General features: G+C 36.8%; 1 protein-coding gene across 1 annotated transcript; it reads left to right on the forward strand.

The window, feature by feature from the left end:
- The first annotated feature begins 836 nt into the window (after positions 1-836).
- Positions 837-13,064, forward strand: LOC132092609 (desmoglein-2.1-like). The gene is made up of 14 exons (XM_059498910.1): positions 837-1,045; positions 4,042-4,170; positions 4,967-5,128; positions 5,248-5,389; positions 6,382-6,545; positions 6,800-6,931; positions 7,021-7,206; positions 7,975-8,405; positions 8,506-8,648; positions 9,635-9,856; positions 10,043-10,294; positions 11,124-11,251; positions 11,365-11,673; positions 11,919-13,064. Exons 1-14 carry the CDS (start codon positions 992-994, stop codon positions 12,963-12,965), a joined length of 3,501 nt encoding a protein of 1,166 aa, XP_059354893.1. The 5' UTR covers positions 837-991; the 3' UTR covers positions 12,966-13,064.
- Positions 13,065-16,052: the final 2,988 nt, after the last annotated feature.

Here is a 16,052-nt window from a genome sequence, read left to right on the forward strand (position 1 = left end):
GAGTGTTTCTACATTTATTTAGGTTACATACATAGATTATTTAAGGCTCTATACTTACATACATTTTTAAAATTATGCATAAACTAAAAAAATAAAAAATAAAAAAAAAACCCTTTGGTTTTAAACACTTTAAAAAGGTGAATTTTTCAAAGGAGTAATTTTTCCTCTTTTATCACTTTATTTTACGTTTCGATTGTTTATTCTGTATGTCTGTCAGTATGAAACACTCAACCCTGAAACTTTCCATTTGAATACTGAAAACATTATATTTGTAGAAATATCCGCATTAGATTTACCTGCTAGTTCACTCCAAAATATTATTGTGAAATCATAAAACTGTCAACCCATTTTGCCTGTTACTTTTCAAAGGACAGTTATAGTCCAAGTTAAAACATATATTAAGATGTAACTCGAGATGACACAATGCAATTTATAAACACATTCTTTGAGACATTCTTTGTCTGACATAATATTTAAAATGTTACAGATAAAAATAAATGTATTATTAATTTTTCATTTAAATAACTTTAATGTTTTATATTTGTGTGTGTGTGTGTGTGTGTGTGTATTTTTTTGTATTATTATTATTATTATTATTATTTTTGATCTAAGTTTTGTTGCTCACAGTACACCACATACAGGGTTAAGGATGGGTCTTGTGGATATATGTTAGTACTACTGGGTGAGAACACTTGCCACCCCACCCTTTATGATACATGAAGTGTAATTTTGAAAATGTGTTTGAACCCACCCCCCCATTCTCTGTCTAGCTCGCTCACCCTCCATCTTTGTGACGTTAGGTCCTCCTATTATCCCGCAAGGTGAGGGTGTGGGAGAGACACTGAATAAGGAGTTTCTCTAAAGCTCTCGGAGTCGATCTCTTTGGCATTATCGCGCATCACACAGCACCGGGACACCGCTTCTTTTCCAGAAGCAGCTGGTGACAGCAGCGGATCTCAGGTGTCAGGAAATATCGTGTGTTCATCCGGACATGGCCCGGCGTATTTTGCCTGCGGTTGCTTTTCTGTTTTGTATCGGATTATCGGTAAGTTTCTCGTGTTTTTAATCTTTCTGCAATAGATAACCAACTAGGGGAGAGCGGGGTCGAAAGTAACGTGGGACGAAAGTAACAAAGCGATTTTCTCAGAGCCTATTACTGCATTTGCATTCCCAGCTATGACGGTATATTCAGCATTCAATCCTTGATGGAGCTGAGAAATATCATGTGATTTCCTCATCATTTCCCGCAGTTAGATCGGTAAAACTGTTTTCGAGTACAAAAAGTAAATTATTGAAGCGGTAATTTTTTTTTAATTAGTTGTGTTGTTTTTTTTGTTTCATGTGTCACAGTAATGATCAATCTACAGGTCATTTAGTGCTTTAACACATCCTAAAGTTTGCATTATCAAAGTTTTTTAGTATAAAAGTAAATCAGGTTTAAATGCCAGGAGTTCCTGTCGGGACGAAAGTAACAGTTGTTACTTTTGTCCCGCTACAGTGACAAGAAGTATTTATTTTGTTCCGGTACATGCTATTCTGTGAATTTCTGTCTCTTGCATTATTTATTAAAATGTGTATGTCATATTATACCAAAAGAATAACAAACAGTGGTCTGGTTTTATCCACCTTAGTTATATTTAGGTTTTAGCCATACCTTAGCTTTTACACCTCCAGCTATGAATTTGCAGTGTTTCCAGATGTTTTAATGCACATTTTGAATTTATGCATAAAAACAACTGGATGGAAACATGAATAGGCCTACTGTTACATTATGTTTAGAATTTATATTATGCCAATGTAATTTAATTATTATATTGTTCATTCTGTTGAATTTTTTTTTATAAAAATACACTGAAATAAAAAAAATAAAAAAATAATAAAATAAAGTTTGTACAGTCGGGTTTTGAGACATTTGCTGAAACTTAAATTTAAAATAAAAATAAAAATATAAATATGTAATTTAATAATTTTTTTTGCAAAAATAAAAGACAGAATATGTTTGCAGTTACATATTAACAAGGTCATAGTCAGGTATACTTAATAAAAATAAGAGTAACAGAAAATAAATCTAGCTTATATTGTTGTGTTACTTTTAACCCACCTGTGTGTTACTTTCGTCCCAACCGATGGGGTCAAAAGTAACAATGTGCAACTTATGTTCAAATTGAAATTATACTGAAGCCTTTCTACATTTCTACAAAATACCAACTGGTATTGATAGACCACACTTCTGAGTTACTGGCCACAGCAGAAATATATCTCTGTCTACAACATTATCTTTTAAAATGATGTTTTTCTGAAAAATGGTACTTTCGCCCCTGCTCTCCCCTACTCCATTTTAGTCTATAGTCTTGTATGGCGAAGTATCGTTTTATCAACCGAGATAATCGCTATGTGTCTCTGCTTTTGTGTATCTGTTTGTTTCTAGCACTCTCGATGTGTAAAGCAACCATCCTTAAGTTTATAAAGTTAATGTGAAAATGTCATGTATTTTCTTTAAGCCTTGAAATGTCGAAGAGCAATTTCCAACCCTTTACAGAAATTGTATAAATAAATATACATTATTAATTATATAGTGCATACAATATTATAATATTGTATTATTGTGTATTTATTATGTTATATACAATAAAACCATGATATGAAATTAGCCACCATTGTTAATGGTATATATATATTTACATAATAATATATATTATTTAATATCCGCCTAGTTTTATAGATAGATAGATAGATAGATAGATAGATAGATAGATAGATAGATAGGTTTACCATAATAACGGCACCATAGTAATTGTATTGTAGTATTTTGTTACTGTTACTGTTATTTAACAGTGTATTTTTGTAAAGGGCATTTCACTACAAGCTCTGTCTAGTATACAGACTCAAATTACAGCAGCGAAGCTGGATCTGCAAGTATAAAACTGTACAGCCTGTTTTATCCACTTTCAGGAGTGTTGAAATTCCAACCCCCTGGCACCTTAATGATGAACATTTCTCTGTAATACTTACTAAGATTCTGATGATGATGAGTTTGTTGGATGAGTTATACTGAACAACAGTTGAGTAAAATGGTTACTAAATGAGTGCAACCTTTGGAGAATCTCAGGGAAGGGTGATTTTACTGCTGGGTAGATATGCAAAGAGCACAGTCTTGGTGGATTTGGCTTTTGTTTGTAATATTTTAATATTTACCCATTATACCCATAAATGTGTCATACACTTTTGGTGTAAAACGTCTCTCATTTGGGTCAAAAGTTGAGTTTTTACCACTTCATATTTCCATGTCACAAATTTAATGGTTCTACAAATTCATATGACAATCATTGGGCCTTCAGTTTACATAAAACAACTTGATGCATGCACCAAACCTTATGTAATTACTACACAATATGTGATGTGTATCACAAAATGTATCACTTGTAGAAGTAACTATTGAAACTTTGCGCAGTACAATTCAGAAATGCATAGTTGAAGAAAGTAAAGAAAACCCCCTACTAGGAAATCACATTTTATTTTTGTGATAGTGCAGCATATTCTTTACTTTCTGCCACAGTGTGCATATGCTTTATCTTAGTTGTGTGTGGTCTGATTATGTTAAGGTGATCTCGACTTAAGTGGAATGCATTGTGCTTTTGCCAAGTATTTCTTCATCTTATCTTCCTTAATTAGACATCTGCTAAAGTGAAATAAATGATTGACTTCTGTGCAGTGTTTTTTTTAGGTTTATATTATTGTATCTATTTCAACTCATTTCATACAAATGATGGCATCTGTTTAATTTTGTCTCTGTACGGACAGGATGAGCTTAGTGTCAAACAATGCATGCGTGCAAGTTACAACCACAGTGTTTCGATCATTTATAATGACTCACTAGTGAATCATTTTTGAAAGCTGCAAATGAGAACGTTGTCACCAGACAGGGCAGCAAGTATAAAATCAAATATTACTCTGTCTTTGTCTTTTCTGCTGTGTGTGGGAAAGTTGGTGGAATAAGTCTGTCTTCACAAATTGTTGTTGTGTATTTCTGTTCTCCCACAGAATGTGTTTGAGGTTAAAGCCAGATTCCAGAACTCTGTGGCCCTCCACAGGCAGAAGAGAGAATGGATCATCCCTCCCCAAATCTTAGAAGAGAATGTGGATTACACCAAGAGAGAATTCGTTGCAAAAGTGAGTGAGACATTTTCTGCATTAAACATGTTAATATGCTGATATTAACATTAATGTACAAACAATGTGCAAAAATGACACGAAAATAAATCAGGCAAAGCAAGGCATCAGCTTTTTCACCAGGGAGTTGAAAAGGGAAAAATTAGATGATGCAAATTATATTATAGGAATAGTTCACACGAAAGTGAAAAGTGAAAATGTACTCACCCTCAGGCCATCCAAGATGTAGATTTATTTGGTTTTTCATCAGAACACATTTGGAGAAATGTATCAATACATCACTTGACAAAAACATCACATTTATCCACAATTAGTTTCTTTTATCTTCACAATTCATTAATTGATAGACTGGAATGGTGTGGATTACTTAAAGATGTTTTTATCAGCTGCATGGACTCTCATTCTGACGGCACCCATTCACTGTAGAGTCATCCATTGCTGAGCAAGTGATTTAATGCTCACTTTAACTCATAAAATCATCTTTGAGAGTACATTTTGAACAAATGTTAATTTTGGGAGAGCTATTCCTATAATTCCTTTAATGGTATGCACAGACATTACACATGAAAATTGCAAGTTTAGCTTCTTGTCATTCAAACTTTGGAGATAAAAACTGATGTTTACAGTATCATTATTGGTGCACATGTAAGAGTAGTTGGTGAAGTCCAAACAAACAATACAGTGAAACAATATCATTAACAAATCCAAATATTTAAGATTTGGAGTGCTTAATGTGTCAGGCCACTGTGGCTTGATTGGCTTTTGGGTTAAATAAATGTGTTCCTGATTTATTTAGATTCGCTCAGATAAGGAAGACCTCAAACATAGAAATGTGAGGTACAAACTGAGGGGCATCGGTGCAGACCAGAGGCCGTTCAATTTATTTGTTGTGGATCCTGAAAATGGATATGTAAGGATAACAGGGATCCTTGATAGAGAGACCATCGCACTATACAATGTAAGTAAAATGGCCATGATGACAATGATGATTCATGAAGATGATGATGAAGGTGGCTTTAACACCTACACTTGATTATGAGGGATGGTGATCTTAAATGCATTTCTTCACCTCTGTAGCTTTCAGGCATTGCTGAATTCATAAATGGCACAATTGCAGAGAATGACATTGGGTTGAGAATAAAAGTGAAGGATCAGAACGATAATTCACCTGTTTTTGGGCCAATGGTACCTGGGAATGTGAGCGAGCTCAGTGATGTAGGTATGTGAACTGCAGTTGTTATAGGTAAAAAACATAAAGGGACTTGAAGTGTGTACAATAAGCATAATGGTGATTAAAATAATTATCAAATTCTGCATGTGGGTTATTGACTCAGACCAACACGTTTTTATTCTAGATCTTTGTATGTATAGATCTTTGAATGTATTATAATTCATTTATAAAAAAAAATCAGCTGCACTTCTTATTAATATTTGGTAAAATAAGGTTAGTTGTAAAATGCCATGTGATTTAATGATATTTATGAATTAATAATTATATATAATATAAAGAATCTTGAAATAAACCCTACACTTAAAAAAATATGTTTCTTATGCTCACTGGTGCTGCATTAATTTGATACAAATATAATATAAACAGTAATATTGTGAAAACATTATTAAAATTAAAAATTTTATTTAACAGTTTTTTCAACTGTAATATTTTTTTTATATAATTTATTTCTGTGATGCCAAAGCTGAATTTTCAGCATCATTACTCCAGTCCTCAGGGTCATATGATTTTTCAGAAATCATTGTAATATGCTGATTTGCTGCTCAATAAATATTTCTTGGTATTACCAATTCTGAAAACAGTTCTACTGCATAATTTTTTTGTGTAAAAACAGTGATACATTTTTTTTTCAGAGTTTTCGAAAGTTTAAAAGAACAACCTTTGTTTGAAATAGAATTTCTTTGTGAATTTGTAAATGTCTTTACTGTCACTTTTGGTCAATTTAATGCATCTTTGCAGTATAAATCTATTCAGTATACACAGTATTAATGTAGAATTGTCATTTTTGTTTTTTAGGATAAAAATGTTTTACTTGAAGGTTACACCTCTTGATATGTATACTGTATAAAATAGTAGGAAGGTTTTTAAAATTTTATGAAACCACAATGAATACAAAGAGTACATTTCTAAAAAGTTTTCAACTAGATTTTTCGAAAGTATTTTTCTTTGCATTTATCACGTGCACTCCTTATTTTGTACAGAAACACCAGTTATGAAGGTTAATTGCTTTGATGCTGATGAGGTAGGAAACCTAAACTCTCAAATCAAGTATGAGATTGTTGAGCAGCAGCCAGCTGGGGATCAAATGTTCAGAATTGATTCTGACGGGACAATCCGTGTTACCAATCCTAATCTGGATAGAGAGGTGAGAGGTCACCATCACTGTATCAAATGTGCACCTAATATCCAACATACAACATAACACACACAGACTCCATGTGTTTGCACTGGTTCTGCTTCATTGACAGCATTTGTAGGCTTCAGTGTCAGTGCCAGATGTTCTGTTATTGTTTCAGTTTAAATGAGTAATGCAGGAACACAATACCCGCTTTTGTTGAACATATTGAACAATATGTAAAAGATTCCACCCGTTTATTTACACTCCATCTGTTTCTTCAGACTATTGATCAGTATGTCCTGCTTGTCAAAGCATCTGATCTGTACGGAGCCCAAGGCTGCAATGTCGCCACAGGAACAGTCACCATCCAGATCAATGATGTCAACGATAATGTGCCTACATTGGAAGGCCCAGTAAGAAAATGTTTACTTCCACACAGTTTTAATATGTTGTTTTAGTGGTCCCTGCGATTTTTGCAACTTCTTTTTTCCTTTCTCCATAGTTTGAAGCCACTATTGAGGAAAATACAGAGAAAATAGAGGTGATGAGACTTAAAGTGTCCGACAAGGATCTTGAGAACACAGACAACTGGGTGTCTAATTGCTTTATTGCATCAGGCAATGAGGCTGGATACTTCAGCATTCAAACGGACCCAAAGACCAATGATGCCGTCATTATGCTAGACAAGGTGTGCAATGATATGTGCTGGTTATTTATTTATTTATTTTATAATTTCTAGGATAGTTGTGCATAGGTTTTTTTGTCATACCAAAATGACAGTATTCATACCAATATTGGTCAGGCATCACAATTCTCAAAACCAGTTTTGACACCACAGGAAAAAAAGAATTCAGTTTAGTAAACAATTATTTTAAGTAAGCTGTCAATAATAAAGGAATAATGTAAATGCAGTTTCTCAGGTTCTCTTTTCAGTATTGTTGTTTGATTAACATTATTGACATTTTCAGACATTTTCAAATGTAATTTATTTTTATGATGGCAAAAAATCTTGTAATGTTATACGTCTTTAATCTCGCATTTTATTAATTGAATGCATCAATGCCAAGTGAAAGTATTAACTTATAAAATACTTTCCCCAAAATTTTAATTAGTAGTGTACATTAAGTATTGATCAAAAAGTATTATGTTAACATTCACATGATACATAATTTACAATGTTTACATTAATACATTGCAAAGATGGGACATTCTGATAACCCGTGTAGAAACTTGCCTTTTTACCATCCAAAAGAGTTAGTCAGACAGCACTTGGGTGATAAACTGAATCGGTTATACTGATACAGAAGAAAGGCTAGTATTGTTACCTTGTTATAGGATCAACTTTCTTTAAAAGTACCAGTACTTCTCACATTGTTACTTATAGCATGTAACGGAAGCAGATTATACTCTCAGCCATTTGCTTGAAAAAAGTATATCATGTCTGTTTTCTCTGAAGGCTGTTGATTATGAGAATGTCAAAGACCTGAAACTTACCATTGGTGTAAAGAACAAAGCTCCGTTCCACTCCTCTGTGACTGGAGGACAACAAGGAATAGACATAAACTATGGTGGCACCGGTGCAGGAGGAGGAGGCGGCGGAGGCGGAGGTGGAGGTGGAGGTGGAGGCGGCGGAGGCGGAGGCGGAGGTGGAGGTGGAGGTGGCGGAGGCGGAGGTGGAGGTGGAGGCGGAGGAGCTGCCGGTTCAATGTCAGGGAGTCAGATATACAATGTGAACATAAAGGTGAAAAATCAGCCAGAAGGACCCAAGTTCATTCCCCTAACAAAAGCCATTCCCATCTCTGAAGGCAAGACTTTTAACAGCAAGGAGGTCATCGCAAGGTACCCGGCCACTGACACAGACACCCAAAAGGAAGCTACCAACGTCAAGTAAGTTTACATAGAAACTGTTCTTTCAACAATTAAGAGGAAACAGCATACAAAAGAATAAGAAATGAGCTTGAACCAACTATGTTCCCTTTTCTTATAGGTATGTTAAAGGATTTGACCCAGATAACTGGCTGACCATCGATGAGAAAACTGGGGCCATTAGAATGAACAAGGCTCCTGACCGCGAGTCCAAGTATCTAGTTAACGGCACTTACTACGCCCAGATTTACAGCATAACTCAAGGCAAGTTCCCGGCAGGATTATTCATCAAAACTTAAATTGGTAGTTCACCCAATAATTATTATTATGTCATAATTTACTCTCCCACAAGTTGTTCCAAGCCTGTATGAGTTTCTTGTGCCGATCATAAAAGAAGATTTCATGAAAAATGTTGGTAACCAAACAGTTGCTGGTAGCCATAGACTTCCATAGTATTTTCTTTCCATGTATGGAAGTCAGTGGCTCCGAGCAACTGTTTGGTTACCAACAATATAAATAACTTATTTTATTTCAACTAGCTGTCAAGGCAACATTTCTCATTTTTATTTAGTTTAATGTGAAGTACTAAAATAACTTAAACTAAAAACTATGTAGACATTAATTTAAGAAAAAAATAGTATAAAATAGTATATAAATGTTACTAAAATAACACTGGTTCCGGGTAAAAGGGAAAACTTTTCTTTTTTTGTTAGTTTATTTATCTACTGTAACTGTTCTTTTTGTCTGAATTGTTGCCATATGTTACCAGGTTATTGTTCTCTGCCATAATATGATATGATAATATACTTTATTAACTTATAGACCAATCATACTTCCAGTGTGCTGCATTTTTTAATCAAATAGACATTGCAGGTACATAACCTGTCCTGAAGATGTCGCCATCTACACATTGATCAATAATAGTTACTGAAAACCTGGTCAATGTTTGGATACTTATCCATTTGCAAGTTATGTTGTAAAACTTAAGTTGATTTAATTAACTTATACCATTAATTTATAATGAATTATATTTTTCTATCTTTTTCTTTTAGTATTTATTAATTAATTTATTTTTTACCAAGGGAAAGTAGCCCAAAAGCTTTCTTTTATTATACTTTTTGACATTTCAGTTTGTATTACATTTAACAGTATTATAACATTTCTCTCACATTTGTGTTTATGTATTTTTATGCAAATCAAAAATAATATATAATGTTTTTTTTAAATATGTTTTTCCTTCTCTCTTATAGACTTGCCTTCGAAGACGGCAACAGGCACCATTGCCATCCAGGTAGAAGATTTTAATGACCACTGCCCAACTTTGACAAGTAAAGTCAAGACACTTTGTACTGAAAAGGATGCCGTCTTAGTCACTGCGGTGGATGAGGATGCACCACCCAATGGAGCTCCATTCAGCTTCAATGTTGTCCCAGAAGGAACTAAGGGGAAATGGACAGTCGAGTATTTAAACGGTATGTGTGTCTTTTGGAAAACAATAGCCTACACATTTTTTGACCCACAACAATATCTCACTAACGTAACATTTAAACATTGCATTTGAGTTAAAATATATTTTCCTAGTTACTAGTCAGGGATCTGTTAATCAGGATAAAACTACTGACTCTGTGGTTGAGATGTTCTGTTTTTCTTCTGATCAGAAACCACTGCCATCTTCAGAACCCATGAAAAGCTGTGGCCAGGAGAATATGAGCTGACGGTGGAGGTCAAGGACCAGCAGGGATTATCATGTCCAGAACCTCAGAAATTTCAGGTGGATGTGTGCACCTGTACCGACCAGGAAGCTTGTGACCGAACAGGAGTAAATGGTCAAACAGGAGCATTTAAGAAGGGCTCTAGATTGGGACCTGCTGGAATCGGCCTTCTCTTCCTTGGACTGCTTTCATTATTGCGTAAGTCCACACCAGTATCTTTACGAAGTCTACCATGTACATCTGACTTCCTGACATTCCCTAGATGTTTAATTAATTGCCTGGTTTCTATTTATGCCGCATTTAAAGCTGGAGTGTGCCGTTTCTGCATGACTAATGGAATTACAAAACCAATGCATATTTTCAGGAGCAGGTGTTGATTGACAGTAAGGAGCTAGCATGTGTGGCTGTGTTGAGTTAACATGTGTTAAGCTTACCTGTCGAGAAGAAACACAACACAAGCAAACTCCTCCTAAACATTCCACCAATTCATTCCACCACAGCCAGTGTTTACCCGAACTTTTGCCTGCTTTAACCAAATATTAAGTCCTTTTTCCATGTGACGTGTCAGCCCTAGTCCCACACTGACTAAACTACAGAAGCCACACCCCAGTCTCTCACTATAGGTTGAGCTGGAAACAGATTGAAAGATCTGAGCAAACTGCTCTACATTTTGAATCCATGAATGGCATACTAATAATACAATAAGTTTGGTTAAGAGAATGTATTTTGACAAAAACTTTTGTCCAATCCTGCTCTCCAAACAACATTGGATAGGTTCCCCAAAAATAACAATTCTGTCATCATTTACTCACCTAATTTGCAGAGTACAAAAGAAGATATTTGAAGAACTTTTTTTTTTTTTTTTATATGTTTTGGCAGGTCCAAAACAAAGTAAGAGTTGGAAAAACATGATGACATTTTCTTTGGGTGGACTTAGCCTATTATAATACTAGCAGAATACAAGACAGATCATGATTGATAGCTATTATTATGTGAAAATGAATGCTGTATTTCTCCTCTGTTACAGTCATCCCACTCCTGTTGCTGCTGTGTCAGTGTGGAGCTGCTGGGATGGCGGGAGCTTTCACAGACATGCCCTTTGACACTAAAGAGCATCTCATCTCTTACCATACCGAGGGCCAGGGAGAGGACAGGGTAAGATCTTGATCTTCTGATTGATTTGCAATGTATGTTATCAGGAACACAATCTGATTAAGACGTTATTTCTGTTATAAAGCCTAATAAATCAAACCCTTTTTCTCTGATAGGATGTTCCACTACTTGATGTTGTTGACGGACGAAAGACGACTTTTGTGTCGAAAGACGGTGTGGGTGCTATGTATTTCGCAGGAGGAGCGTTGGGAGCAGGGGGAGCGTTAGGAGCAGGAGGAGCGTTAGGAGCAGGAGGAGCAGGCTTCCTGGAGTCCACTTCCACAATGGGTGGCCGTGGCTACAATGACATGGAAATGTCCTACTTGAACTCGATCAGGAGAAGTGATACTCTTAGGAGCAGAGAAATGATTGGTTTTGATGGAATGGGCGTGTCTGAAATGTTCCTGGGTGAATACTATTCACAGGTTAGTATATACAGTACCTACAAGAAAGTGTGTATAAAGTCAATTCAACACATTTATGTAGTGTGATTAATTATCTGTCTGTCTGTCTGTCTATCTACTGTTTTATTTTTCAAACTTCTATTGTTCTATTATTTTATCATTCTATCTATCATTTCATAATTCTATGTATGAGGATCACATGTCTGTCTGTATGAATGTATATTATATTATATATATATATTTATATTGCTTTATGTGTGTTTCAGAAAAGCCGTGCAATTGAGGATGGATTTGGTAAGAATGAAGCTATGGTGTATGACTATGAAGGGAAAGGCTCTCCTGCGGGCTCTGTGGGCTGCTGCAGCATCCTCGAAGATAACAATGACCTAGAGTTTCTCAATGACCTCGGGCCCAAGTTCACTACTCTCGCTGAAATATGTGGCGGTAAAAAGAAGGAAGCCCCAGCTCCTCTTCCTCCCCCGGCCAAACCCATCGTGGACCGTACCGAGGTGTCTTCATCAACCAATGTTATAAATTCTGGGAATATTACCACTAACAGAGCTATATCTTCAAATGCTCTGAATACAGCTTCCAACACGGCTATGACATCATCTACTCATGTGGAGAACTTCCTTGTCACAGACAACCGGCCCACAATGATTACGAGTGTGCAACCGGCTCCAACAGTCCTGATGCAACCGCAGCAAATGTACTACATGGTGGAGCCGCAGCCCAGCCCGGTTCTGCTCACTGAAATGCCCTCCATGGGACAGAGCATGTACGTCCTGAACAGCGGCCCAGTATCCGAGGGGATGGTAGTCCAGGGAGGCAACATAGCATCGAATACCCTGACCCGCGGTGAGAGAATGGTGCTTGTGGACAGAGGTGCACCGGCTCAGGCTGGGATGCTGCACACAGGTAATCTGTCTGGATCACAAGTGCTCTTGGTGGATGGGGGAGCCACAAGTGGTCATATCCTTCAGGGTGGTCAAGTCCTTCAGGGGACGCTTCAGAGAGGGTTTGCTGGATCTCAGGGCGTTATGGTTATGGAAGGACAAGGGGGTCAACTGATTCAGGGGACCCTCAAAAAAGGTGTTACTACTCATGGTGGATCTCAAAATGTCCTTTATGTGGAGAGCAAAGGGGGATCAGGTGTGAGCCAGGGGGGTCTTCAAATGGGCATGTCGGCCACCACAGGGTCATTTGGTAGTGTCGGATCGGGTGGGACATCTGTCCAGATTAACCAAAACCCATCATCACACAAAGTTGTTGTCCAAGAGAGAAAAGTTGTGACAACACAAAGAAGCAAGTAACAACAAATCACTCATACAGTACTTGTACAGTCATAAAAGTGTAAATCAAGTCTTCAGAGCTCATAAATGCAAATCATTAGTTTCATGTTGTCAACATGTTAGGTTGTAGGGAATATGCAAATTAATGCTTGAAAAACAGGTTTTAATGCCCTTGAGCATGTATCTCGGTTTGTAGTGCACAATACACTTTCTTTTCCTGTTATTTGCAGAAAATATGCCTACGTTCTGGTATCACTGAGGCTATTCATGAGCAGTTTATGCAAATAAGCTCAAATCTATTTTCGTAAAATGCAAATATTGTATGTATTGTTTTGTATTGTTGTTGTTGTTTTTCTTTAATGAAAAGTACAGTGCTGTAAACAACAATTTATGAATCACTTACAAATCAAGTGAACTACAATGTATATTTTGAGTAGCCATTTATAAACATGTTTAGCGTGCTTCGTTTACCAGCACTGGTATGGTGTGCAATCTTCCAGTATTTTCCAGTTCTCTTCTTAGTTTCTGTTTGTAAACAAGTAGGAAGTCTGATTTAGAAGCTTGTGTTTTTTTCTTTGCAGTAAATAAAAAAGACCAAACCTACATTCCAAGCAATAATGATTTATGTATGAAATGAATTAAAAAAAAAATATTTTATATATATATTTTTTACATTTAAGAATAAAGTAGCTAATGCACATTCTGTTTGTTTAGTTCATTGGAATTTAATGCTTAATACAAAAAATATATATATATAAAATATTACAGTTGTGGTGCTGGGATTTTCCTATTCACAGCTCTGGTTTGGTTTTAAAAAGAATATATGGTTTTTTTTAGATGTTTTTTGAAGGGTTGGGCAGTGGTTTGCAACTTTCCCAGAAATTGACTTATTAGCTGCATGGTGGGAAAGAGTTTTACTGGTTTTGAAAGATACACTTTTTTTTTTTTCAGGGGTCAATATATTGTAAAACAGCTTAAGGCTGTTTAGAACTTCATTTTTTAATGCTGATTTTATAAATGTTTCATATGTTTCACTATGGAACAGAATTCCAAAAGTCAATAAAATTTCATTTTAATGTCATCTGGTGTAAACCTGTGTCTGTCTGTGGGCAAGTGTCAACAAAAACTGCAATCTAAAAATGGTAATTCAAGGGAGGCCAGTCATTCCTTAATTAAGAGAAACTGGTGAAAATTGATAAAACGCATCAGAGGTGAAACAAGTAATGGGGGCTCATATGAAACAGGTACCAAATGTGACCGAATATTATCAATTTTATGCACAAAGAAATTCAGCAAATCTTCACATGTAATGGTGTACAAAACAGGACATGTAGTTATAGTATTTAGCATAAAATTAATAGTATGAATAGAATTTTAGAATTACTATGGTGCCTTGAATGTATATCAGAAAAAATATTTTCTCTTAGCTGACTTAACTGCATTCTCAAAAATAATTGTCAATGCAAGAGTAAAACCTGAGAAAAGAACTATATGAGGGATCCTTTGCCTTCATCCAGTGGTGAGAATTACATTTTCAAGGATAGTCTTTTTAATCTTTGTAACTATTACAGTGTAATTTTGTGTCCAGTCTCCAATAAAATGGTGCATTTTTTGTGCATTTTTTTTTTTACAATATTGCATCATTTTACACAGTTTTGTGAAAGTTTGACTTTTCTTTTAGGATGTAGGCTTTTGGGTACACTAGTTCAAGACTATATAATTACATTTCCCCATAAGAGTCTAGAGAATTGTGGTTTTATTGAGGTTGAGCAAAAAACATAGGACTAGTTCACAAAAGTAGGTTTTATATTTAATCTGAATTATATTATAATGAACAATTTGATTGACAGCATTTATCCTTGAGGAAAAGTTGTTCAGAATTTTTTTTCTTTTCTTTTTTTTCAATTTGAGGTTATTTACCATAGAAGTATTGTGTTTTTGAAGCCTTTTTAACTGTTAGCGCCACTTATGGAAACGTCTTGGTTACATATGGTAACCCTCGTTCCCTGAAGGAGGGAATGGAGATGCCACGTCCGTGACCGACGCAAAATGGGATATCGCTTCAATAGACCAATCTACTTCGAGTGTAAACAAAACAAGGCAATGCACATTGGCATGCAATTATTGCATCCAGCGGCGCTGATCACATCGTGAGTATAAGAAGGCAGCAGGTGCAATGCATACCAGGTTTTCGCTGAGGAGCCATGCCGGAGACTTGGCATCTCAGCGGCGGTACAGCAACCATGGCAACGGGACGCGTCGTCTCCGTTCCCTACTTCAGGGAACGAGGATTACCATATGTAACCGAGACGTTCCCTTTCAGTCGTTCACTCTCGACGCCACGTCGGTGACCAACGCAAAATTGGATCTACCATGTGCCATGGGTGCTGCCCCTTCCAGTGCCCTGTGCGAGCCATCTGCACCCCTATTAGGTGTAGGCCGGGGCTCGGAACAAGTAGTTCCACTCACCATTGTCAAAGCACTACCTCACTGGGTGAGACTGGATAACACTAGGACAACGTACCCGTTCCGCTTGGAACAGGGCGCTGCGGAAGCCCCATCCTTCCCGAAGGAGGTCTCGGGGGCAAATACACATATAACATCCGTTTAGGAGTATATGGAGAATTTTGAGGTGATTAATACCCTCTTGGGAAGGCAGAAGTATGCCAGGGAAACACGGGCTCTAAGCCTATACTGTGGACTATACACATACAAGTACCGCTTAGGTCTCAATATGGAACCCAGCCTTCCATGGTTCTCACGGATTCATCATGAAGGCCTGCCGCCTGACGTTCCACCGCATCCAGCTGCCTAGGGTGATGGAGGATCTCAACAGGGTCTACAGTATGGACACTCTGGAGCAGTTTAAGCAAGCCGACACTAACTGGGGCCTCTCAGTGCCACAGAGGAGGATACCGGCTTTACACGAAGGCTATAGAACCTAGCGGACGTGTTAGGGGAGTTGCCCAACCCGCAGCTCTTACAAATATCTTTCATCGAGGTGCCACGAGCCAGCGCCCAGGAGGATGCAACACTTCTAGTTGAGTGAGCTCCCAACCTGAACGGGCAAGGCACACCCTGAGCCACTACCTGAGTTCACTACCAAAA

Source organism: Carassius carassius, chromosome 18 (assembly GCF_963082965.1).
Source record: "Carassius carassius chromosome 18, fCarCar2.1, whole genome shotgun sequence".
In the NCBI taxonomy this organism is placed as follows: domain Eukaryota; kingdom Metazoa; phylum Chordata; class Actinopteri; order Cypriniformes; family Cyprinidae; genus Carassius; species Carassius carassius.

Coding starts and splice junctions, on each gene's coding strand:
- LOC132092609 (XM_059498910.1), top strand. CDS start 992: ATGGCCCGGCGTATTTTGCCTGCGGTTGCTTTTCTGTTTTGTATCGGA. Junction 1,046..4,041: donor TGTTTTGTATCGGATTATCG/GTAAGTTTCTCG, acceptor GTTCTCCCACAG/AATGTGTTTGAGGTTAAAGC. Junction 6,546..6,799: donor ATCCTAATCTGGATAGAGAG/GTGAGAGGTCAC, acceptor CTGTTTCTTCAG/ACTATTGATCAGTATGTCCT.